This window comes from Crotalus tigris, unplaced genomic scaffold (assembly GCF_016545835.1).
Source record: "Crotalus tigris isolate CLP2741 ecotype Arizona unplaced genomic scaffold, ASM1654583v1 scf7180000019100.1392032, whole genome shotgun sequence".
Taxonomy (NCBI): domain Eukaryota; kingdom Metazoa; phylum Chordata; class Lepidosauria; order Squamata; family Viperidae; genus Crotalus; species Crotalus tigris.
Window position 1 is genome coordinate 841,369 of NW_024097375.1, and position 11,123 is coordinate 852,491.

The 11,123-nt window shown below is 38.2% G+C and overlaps 1 protein-coding gene across 7 annotated transcripts in view; it reads right to left on the reverse strand.

The window, feature by feature from the left end:
• GAK (cyclin G associated kinase) overlaps nt 1-10,041 on the reverse strand; it is a 78,630-nt gene extending 68,589 nt beyond the window's left edge. For all 7 annotated transcript variants that reach the window (XM_039359671.1, XM_039359672.1, XM_039359669.1 and 4 more), the window contains exon 1: nt 9,715-10,041. In XM_039359671.1, coding sequence (XP_039215605.1) covers nt 9,715-10,036 — 322 coding nt within the window. In that variant the 5' untranslated portion in view covers nt 10,037-10,041. The remainder of the gene's footprint in view (nt 1-9,714) is intronic.
• Nucleotides 10,042-11,123: the final 1,082 nt, after the last annotated feature.

Consider the following 11,123-nt stretch of genomic DNA (forward strand, 5'->3'; position numbering starts at 1 on the left):
GTATTCAGAAACACATTCCACATCCCACAATAGCTTTAAGATTCCAACCAGCCTATTCAATAGCCCTTAATAAGCTTCATAACTGATTCTCACATTTAAAACTAAACTGTAACTTGATAATTAACATACACTGCAACAAAAACACTCTTAAAAATATATACTTCATTATCTGGAAAATATATACTTCATTATCTGCCAAAATAAGTACTGTAGAAGTAAAAAAAACTGGTAAAGGACTACAAGAGTCCTCAACTTACAACAATTCGTTTAGGCCAGGGGTACGCAACCTTGGCTCTTTTATGACTCGTGGACTTCAACTCCCAGAATTCCTGAGCCGGCCAGCGCCAAGGTTCCCTACCCCTGGTTTAATGAAGTTACTACGGCACTGAAAAAAGTGACTTTTGTCACCTTTTACAACCGTCACAGCATCCCCAGGGTCACATGATCAAAATTCAGACGCTTGGCAACTGATTCATAGTTATGACGGTTGCAGTCTCCCTGAGTCACGTGATCGATCACCTTTTGCAACCTTCTGACAAGCAAAGCCAATGAGGAAGCCATATTCACTTAACAACCGAGCCACTAGCTTAACTGCAGTGATTCACTTAACAAATGTGGCAAGAAATGGAGCAAATTCACTCAACAAATGTCTCACTTAGCAACAGAAATTCTGGGCTCAGTTGTGCTTTAAAGTCGAGGGCTTCTTGTAGTTTATAAGCCCCTTAGAAATATTATCCTGCAATGTGATTCTCTTGCTTAGTGAACAGGAATCAAAAGTGCTTCTTCATGGTAGTTTCTGTATGCAGGGAACAAAATCAATGCAAAAAAATCAGCAGAATCGTATCTTTGCTATGGAAGGCAGCAGGACCTATGGAATAAGCAAATTAAAATTGAAGAATTCCTATCTTTTGCTGAGGATTGATATGTATCTCTTTCAGGACTTTTTTTTTTAAAACCAGATCAAATCCAAGTCACAAAACAATAAAAGGTATAACCCTCCCACTTCCCATTCCAGTCTGATTCATCTCTTTTCTCAACCCTTTCTTCCGATCAAGTGACTTATATTTTTCTATGCAGCCTTTCCTGCTTTAGATCTACTCAAATGTGCCAGACTGCAATTATGGCCAATGATAGCTTGCTGCTGATAAAGTCTATTGTAATCTATTTATAACTGTACAAAAGCTAATCTCTTAAGATACTGTGAGCAGGTAATATATGCCATTTTCTCCTCAGTAACTAAATGAAGTCTTATTTTACAGCAAAAAATTATTTACAAGTGAATTACTTCTAGGAACACTGCATTCTTCTTCATGATAATTAAAAGGCACTTCAAATGTCAACATTTTGTAGTAGGCCAAGAAGCTTAAGCTACAGAACACGGAGATACTTGGAACCTTAAAGTAAGGCAGCTAAAATAACGTTTCTTATTTATGCTCAGATTCTTTATCTAACAGAACAAAGCAAATTAAAAGATGCAGGTATATTTCTGCTATTTCAAGGTAATACTTTTCAAAAGTCAGCTGTCTAGGAAGCCATAATAAGGGCAAATGCACAGAAAGATTGCTTGGGACTACCGTAGTGAGACAGAATGGCAGCTTACATATTGCAAGAACGCCTATAAAGAACAATAATGGTATGTTCAAAAATATAAAACATATCATTAAGACAGAAAAGACACAGAATATAGATCACCCAGTTCATGCAGTGTCCTTTGATTGCAATTCCTTTCTCCAATGATTGCACACCTCTCATGCACTGGAATTTGGGTTAACCAATATAATAAAACAACATGTTTGGCAGCAGCAAATACTCTTTTACAAACAGCACTGTTAATATAGGAAACTCACTGCAACAGCATAAGATGATGACAGCCATTGCAGCATGTAGCACTGACCACAGTGGTCACACTCAAGGATTCACCTGAAATCAGATGGTGATTACAGGCAGTCCTCAACTTACGACCACAATTGAGCCAAGTATGTATGTTGCTAAGTGAAAACTTTGTTAAGTATTTTGCCCCATTTTACGATAGTTGTTAAATTAGTAACACGGCTTCCCCATTGACTTTGCTTGTCAAAAGGTTGCAAAAGATGGATCACATGACCCCGGGACACTGCAACGGTCGTAAATATGAGTCAGTTGCCAAGCATCTGAATTTTGATCAGGTGACCACTGGAATGCTGCAATAGTCATAAGTGTGAAAAAAGGTCGTAAGTCACTTTTTTTTTTCAGTGCTGTTGTAACTTTGAACAGTCACTAAATGAACTGTTGTTAAGTCAAGGACTACCTGTACTCCATTAGCATTATCTAATGTCTGAAGAGTGAACAGAATACCCAACAAAGGGAGTCTAAGGCTAGGAAGGCATCAGCTTATGGCTGGTGGAGGTGATTAAATAAGTTGGTGAATGTGTACCATTAGGGAGATGGATGAGCTGGCCGGAGTAGCTTGTTGATCAAATGGTTACTTCACTGAAAGCTGCCATTACTGGGTTGAGGGGGAATAAGGTTGCTCCTTGGCAAGTTGGCTATGAAGAAACGTTAAGGAGAGGTTCAGGAATTCCATGGAGGAGGAGGAAAGTGAGATGAAAACAACTGAGATTCTGACCTGATTGTTAACAGAGAACAGCAACCAGTAAAATGGTGCCAGTGCCAAATGCCTCCATTCTGGAGTTTGAATCCCAGATTGCAGTACTCTTAGCTACAGGTTGGCTACTGGTGAATAACAAACCACTAAGCAATAAGACCGTATTATTTTCATGACCTCATTGGGAATGAACGAATGCATGCATGAATGATTGATAGAACTGGTTGAGCAGGAGTGAGGTGTTGCTCTGTCCAATTTGGCTTTCAGTAGCTGTGACTTCAAAGGTGGAGGTGGGGCATAATGGCCCTGATGGGCTCTGACTATAACCCTGGGCTGTGTTCCCAAGATGACTGGTTGTGAATGTCAGTGTTTGAAGGTAAAGATTGTGCTGGTGTATCACCCATCCTGCTATCTAACAGTAGCCCTTCCCAAATTCCTAGACCTTGTCACAGGCATAGTGGTAAATGTTCTCTGGGAGAATGGTACTGGGGAACTTGAATTCTAAGGAAGTGAAGTGAAAATTCAGAAGGCTCAGGAATTCAAAGCATCCATGGACCTGCCCCGTGTAATTAACAAATCCATACTATTCTTTATTGTGGTTAGCTCACCGTCATGCAAATGACTGGCACTTGTGATCTCTACCAAAGGGAGGAAGGGGAGGGGGCTCAGCAGACTAGTTGTCTCAGCCTCCTTATGGATCTGACTGTTTTCCAAAGTTCTAGGGATTTTCCAGTTATATTGCAAGAGTTCAACCATGCATCTCAGAGACCTCTGGAATTCATGAACAGCATTCAATATAAATGTTTGTGAGTTGTCTCTCCTTGCTTGTTGATCCCAGGAGACAAAGCGATGCCTATAGCACCAATAGAGGAGAAAACAATAAGTTTCCCTAAATAGAAGCACAAACCCATCTTCAGGCCAATACTATGGCAACAAAAGTAGTAAAGTCTAAGTATTTCTTTGATCTTACTACCTTGGTAGAATATTATCCAGTATTGCTTTTCAAGGAGGAACACCCTTCCTGCTGGACAGCACTAGACAGGACAACTGGCAGGAATAGCCAACACTCCAGAAGACAGGTTTAAGATACAAAAGGATCTTGACAGACTTGAACATTGGGCGCTATCTAACAAAATGAAATTCAAAGGAGAAAAAAGCAAGGCTCTGCATTTAGGTAAGAAAAATCAAATGCACAGATATAGTGGGTGATTCCTTGCTCAATAGTAGCAACTGTAAGAGGGATCTCGAAGTCCTAGTGGACAATCACTAAAATATGAGCCACCAGTGTGCTGCAGCTGCCAAAAAAACCAACACAGTATTAGGGTGCATTAACAGAGGAATAGAATCAAGATCATATGAAGTGTTAATATCACTTTACAATGCCTTGGTAAGGCCACACTTGGAATACTGCATCTGGGATACGGTACATGTCTTCGGACAATCCAGGCTCCCTCGGCCAAGAAACAGAGATGAGCACCGTATCCTAGGTTCAGCCACGGGCACAACTGACAGGAAAACATTACCTTTTTACAATTATATGCATATGATATTCCATGTATATTCTATCCCAGACTAGGCTAGAGATGCATGGAAGTTCCTCGCCTAGCGATTGAAGAATGCAAGACACTGGATGACATAAACAAGCTAAAACTGAACCCCAGCAAGAAAAAGATTCCATTTGTTTCGAAACCATTTAGCACAGGGGTCTTCAAACTTGGCCCTTTTATGACTTGTGGACTTCAACTCCCAGAATTCCTCAGCCAGTCCTAGCTGGCTAAGGAATTCTGGGAGTTGAAGTCCACAAGTCTTAAAGTTGCCAAGTTTGAAGTCCCCTGATTTAGCCCAACATGTTCCCCTTTGTTGGTTCAAAAGGACAATACGCTAGTTTAAAAGTTAAAAAAAAATGTTGGGGGAGTTGAAAATATCCATTCAGTTGCATTTGGGCTATTCTTTTTAGAAGGTGGCTACAGTATATTACAGACTTCAATCACAGATAGGCAGAATCTGAAGGATTTTCCAACTCTTTTAAAGAAAGAGGAATTTATACCCTAGAGATATGTACCTCTCATAAAGTCGTGAATTCTTTAAGACACCAGCCAGTTATTTGACAACATACATGTCTGAACTTCTTGACAGCAACCCAGAATAATTTCTGCTTGCACCCAGATTCCAAATGCCAAAGTCAGTTATAGAAGACAGTTCCATGTTTACATGCGGTGCTATTATTTTTTCTGTCCTTCCATTGTAATTCTTGAAGCTCTACAAGTCATCATCATAAAATTGAAATACCCTGTCATTAAGGCATTAATTGGTGCTCCTGACACATTTTAATAATCAGTGTTGCATCCTCTGCACGCTGAGCCTCTGTACATTAGCATAGAAATTGTCCTTAAAATCTTAAGATATACTATTTTTAAAAAATCTATCAGCCAATTTACTACCTTTCTCTTAAAATTGTGAAAATTTCTACTTATCAATTACTGGTAGCAATAGATAATACAGTAGGTTTCCTGGGATAAACACACCGCCCCCATCCCTCACAATTTACCACTTTGGAAGAACTTTATAAATTGTAAGGATAGCATTTCTATCTATCTTAATTCATATTAGAGCCTCAATTACTGTTTTCCCAATGTATTAATTATGGTTTCTTTATAAATAATTTTCAGAAAAGTAGTAAGTCAAAGCATATAATTATGCCTATTACAGATGTAACGCAAACCATAATATTTCTCTATCATTCATATAAATTCTATATCTATTAGCCTTAATGGCGATTATGGTTATCGATTACTTACCAGGATTAGAGGCTGATTTGCTGATTATCTACAGCTAATTTTTTGTCATGACTTACATTAACCCAAGGGAAATCTCAAATTATGAGAATTTGCTAGAAAGAAAATGCACAAACCCCATAGCAACTATTAATAAAAGTGTAAGAAGTAGTGTATCTGCATTCATTGTATTCATAACACAGTTAACAAGCCATAACTATGATTAACAAAATGTAACATTTGATTTCATACAACATGCTGAGACAAAACAAACTCATTATAGTTTTACTTGATGGGTTGGTTCATATTACGCAGTGCTACAAGAAGTAATTCATTTAAGTTTGGCTTAGTCTTTTTGACTTATTGGCAGTTTTTTATTATATTTTGTGCCTCAAATTTCCAAGTCAAGCAAAACCCAATGGTTACGAGCATCCTAAAGTTGTAGGAGAAAAAAATGATACACTTCTGATATACTTCCGTGTATATTAAAATATACCTCCGTGTATTAAAAATGTGTAAAATTAAATGTACAGTCCTCTAAAGTATAAGCCAATTCATAATACTAACACTCAAATTGAGGAGTAAATTTTTCATATGTTATAGAAGTCAAAGGTAGGATTTTTTAAAAAATTAAAACATTTTTGTATAATCTGTGGCTTATGTTTCTTTACATACAAATTGCTTAATAGCGTTTTGGATAGCAAGAATTGTCAAAAAGACGAAATTTCATTACACCAGGTGAATGAATCTTTAACAAAATAATTTTTACGCAAGTTTAAGGATTTTTTAAAAAATCTTATTATAGAGTAAAAAGCAAAAGAGTGATTACAACACTGATTGGGGAATGTTACAAATGGACTAAGAGGTGGGATGGATTTGAAATTAAATTTTAAAATTAATTACAAACTTCCCGTGTGTTGTTTGAAGTTTAATTTAAAAATATGCAAAGATTTAGAAATTAAGTATAACAAATATTCCCATGGGAAAACATTCTGGATTAGAGAAAAGCATAGGACTAGAGAAGGAACCAGAAAGAATTAAAGATTATAATTAAAAGAGAAAAGAACCACTAGTATAGAAGGGAGCAAAATATTTAAATTTGGAAAAATTTAAGGATATTTGGGAGCAATGCAATCAGAGGTTACTTTTAAGATTGCATGCCACTATAAAATGGGTTTAAAAGATGTGATAGAAGAGGATAAATGAATGGTGGATGTGGATTTAAAAATGACAAGCTACAAGAATATAGAAAAAGAGGTTACACTGGATATACAAATGAAACCAGTTGATAGCTTCATAACTAAAATGGACACACAAACAATAAAACAGAAGAATGATTTGGACAATATTCAGTTTCTTATATATTTATCTTTTTTTCTTCCTTTTTATTTTTTTCCTCTGCATTTTTTCTTTTTCTCTTTTATTTTAGTTTGTAGGAAACTGATTTTATTTTTTCCTTAGTTAAATTTTTTCCTTAGTTTTAAATTTTTATATCTGTAAAATTCAGTAACAATTATCATTTTCAAAAACAAAACTCCTACCTGGGAGAGCATTTAAACAGGAAATTAGTGTCCTGATGAAAACAGTCTACTCTACCAATAACTCTTAGAAAGAAAATAAATCAAAGGAGATTTTGTATCAAGGCATAAAGATTTGAGCCCATTAATGCAGACTTCTTTGTACTGCTTTCAGAATTACATAAATATATGCAGCCAGTTCTGCTATATTTTTCATGGCTAAAATTCATTTCATTTTGAAATATATAACATTCAAGATATGAAAATGTCCTGGTTGAGATCACATATCATACTTATATGTGCTTTTCTTAACAGTAGTTGAATTCAGATAAATATCTGAAACTGCCCAATATACAAAGCCATAAACCATGTTTTACAAATCACAGTAACTTGGTACATACAATATGCTAAGCAAAAACCAAATAAATCACCTTATGGGTTAGTTGATGCTGGACAAAGCACAACTGAACAAAGCTATCGACCAACATATTTCAGATAAAATCTAGATGGGTGTGCATTTCAGTTCTAAGACTTGGATCCTGAAACCAGATGATCATTTGCTGTCTTATTTACTTCCTGGAAAAGGCAAATCATGCAGGTCCAATAGTATCCCTGTCTAGTAAGACTCACCTCTCCAGTGACTATGCATTTTCAAATGCCCTAAAAATGTATACAGTGGCAATTAAAAATATTTTAGTTTTAAAAGCATGGTGGTTGAAAAAAAATAGTAGTTCTGGGGAAAAGAATGCTTGAAAGCTCAAGACCTCACCAAAATAAATACTCAGTGTAAGAACAGAATATTGACACCATTCAACTTTATTCTCTTTCACTTTAGCCCTGGGCAGGGACTGTATCTTTTATCAACAGAGGACTTTCAAAATCTACCTTTATTAATTAAGCCCTGCAGCACAGCTTATTTCATAAATATTGTCCCTATCTTCAAATAATTTATGGATGCATATCCCACACACACACTACATTAAAGTGGTCAATGAGACTTGCTTAGCAGTTTGCATAATTAGAGTGGGGCAACTCTTCTGGAGTGGAACAGCATGTCCAATGAGGGATGGAAGAAAAAAAATCAGAACTCTTGGTTTGGACATATGAGTCACCAAGGCACCTTCCCTTTCAATATATTTAATAGTTAACTTCACCAAACTCCATTAACTTTCTGCTTCAGGATTTTAGCCACATGAAACAATATACTTTTACAGAAAAAGCTTCACGAATCTAGTAAATCCATCCTCGAATGAACAGTAACGCTAATAGCACAGGTTAAGCCTTTGAATCTCATCCCGTACACCAAAGAATATTTTAGCCTTTGATGGCAGCTTTTGAATAGTAGAAAGTTAACAGCATAAAAGAATCTTGAGTGACACTTTCCACAAAAAGACAGGGAAGGGAGGAAAAGAGAAAAACACACACACACACACACACACACACATATGAGAGCCCTTCCTAAGAATATAATATTCAGCAAAAAGCAGTATCTTGAACCCAAATATTACATTCGTAAGATGTACAGCACACAGACCAGCTAGACAGAGATACGAGAGAAAGATTAAGGTGGAAGAATTAAAACTGTTACAAAATCTCTACTAAGTGATTCATAATTATTCCCAACAAATCTAGAAACAACAGAGCAATACTCTTGTGGTGACATGAATTCAACGGTGGACAAAATACAAGTACAAATTTTACATTCGCTCCCATCAAAGTTTGAGAAAATACATAGCTGATCATTTGTCAGTGTTACTCATGTAACACATGTATATATGTTTAGAAACCACAACGTTACACAACATCATGCCCAGTTCACCAGTAATATATGTTTGAGATGGTTCTGAATGTTAGTCCTCTGGAACAAATATCTTGTTAAATAGCCATACAGATGTAAATTATATTTGTAAACTCTTGCATGCCGAAACTTCTAGCATCTTGTAAATGCTCCATCTGCTATGACCCCCCACTTTCAGGTTGATTCTTCGTTATTTCATGGGAAAAAATGAGGAATTCTCTTTTCAGAAACATTACTGTAAATATGTCCAGGCAGCATTGTGAGACATAGCAAAATTTCCTTTGGTAAATTTTAGACCTTGAACTGATCTTAAAAGGATCAAATGCATAAAAATCAAATGCATAAAACTGACAATTCTTCAGATAGCTATGGAAAGCAATAACATCTTACTGACAATGGAATGTGAAAAATCCTAAATGAAAAAAAAAGGTCACTCACATCTGCCAACCCACAATACCTTAACACCAAATCAGTATCTGATAAAGACTATTTGTTATTTTATTTATTCCTGCTCCTTCCCTTTAACCACAGCTTAAGGAAAATTTAACTGGGATCTCTGCCAGCAAGACTCCCTCCCATAAATGTCACATTTGTCACACAAGGCTGCTGCTGGCCTTGCTACACTCTTAAAGACCCTTCTTCCGTCTTCCTTTTCTTCCCAAGGTCTCTTGACAAATTTAAGAATCCTCTCTCCACCCCAATCAAGGTCTTTTTCTTTTCCATTTCTATACAATGCCATATGGATTTATTTGGTATAAAAAGTTAATCACAAAAAAGTAATAAAAATGGAAAGTGGGGTAAAAATAATACTGAATTTTTCTTATATTGGCTGATCAGCATCCTGGCTCATCGGGATGCCTTATGGTATGTTTCCTGGAACTGAAATGGAAAAGGCAGAAGGCGGAAAAAGGAAAGGAAAAAAAAATTGGAGAGGGAAGGAGGAAGGTGAGAGCCGCCCGACCACCGGTTCACGACGTTCCCACGATCTGGGGACTCGAAGCGCTTCCCAGCCCTCATCCGCCCCACTCCTGCCCCACACACCTTCGGCGATGACCTTCTTGATCCGCAGCTTCATCTCGCCCATCTCCACCACCTGCCCCACGAAATCGTTTTGGTCCCGGCTGGCGGCCCCTAAGGAGCCGGGCCCAGCCAAGAACTCCAGCGCCGACTGCAAGAGCGACATGGCGGCTCCGCCGGGACTGTAGGGTCGAGCGCCGGCCGAGCCCGGCCGGTTCCGCCTGCCGCCGCCAATTATACCACTACTCAGCCGCTCTACTCGCCCGCTCCTCCAGTCCGCACCGAACCCACTTCCGCCAACGTTGTTCGTCAGAGCAGGAAGCCGGGGCCCCGCCCACTTTCTCATGTCGCTCCGCCTCCTCAGCTAGGCCTTCGCAAAGAGGTAGGTGAAGACGGGAATCGCTGTTCAGGCGGCACGTCGGGTGCCTTCTCGAAAGTTGCCCCGGAGCCCGCTTCGCTTTCAGTCGAAGGGCAACGTCGTTCTTGAACTTTGGCCCTTCCGACAGTAAAGATTTTAAAGGGATCAGTACACGTCCCGCTGCTCTTTGCTCTTTAGCACGGACATTGCATTTGGACTCGGAAGCAAGAAATTCGATTTTACTTTATATCTGCGTATAGTATGCACATGCATATACATATGGAAAGCTTAGATAGATAGATAGATAGATAGATAGATAGATAGATAGATAGATAGATAGATAGATAGATAGATAGATAGATAGATAGATAGATAGATTCTAAAAGCGGATTGTTGTATTACATTATATCTCCGCTTACTTTTTAATTTGAGAAAGCTTAATAGTGGGCCCTAGTCCGGTATAGCATTGTCTTGTGTCTATGTATGTATACATATATATACCCAGCTCGTTCCTTGCTGTCGTTTTCCTTTTTCCAATATTTAATGTTCATGTGATCCTTCCGATTTGATGGCCGCATGAATTCAGTAAATAATACATAAAAGGAACGTATATTTACTTTTTTTCCTTTTCATGATAATTTAATTTTAAAAATAAAAAACAACACTTGATCTTTGTACTCCAGGTTGGGGGGGGGGCGTTAAAAAAAGACCACGAAAAGCATTCTGTCTTTGCTCTCATAAAGTACAGGAAGATAATACAATTGTCAAAGTAGGAAAAAGTTTCGGGATTTTCAGTTGTCTTCTCTAGGAAACGATTCCTTTCATAAAAATTGCTTAAAAGCATAACGAAACCACTGAAAGCACGAAAGCTACCTCCTACCGGGCCACGCCCACTAAAGGTTCTGACCCGCCCTGCTCAACATTCTAAGCCACGCCTTCCTCCTCCTCCTCCTCCCCCGCCGCCCCGCTCTCTTTCCGGTGTGCTAGGCCAGTTCTTATCTCTCCTGCCTGCTGGTCGGAATGTTCTCCACGCCCACGTTGGCTTCCGGGAAGTTGCTTAGACCCTTGTGATGTC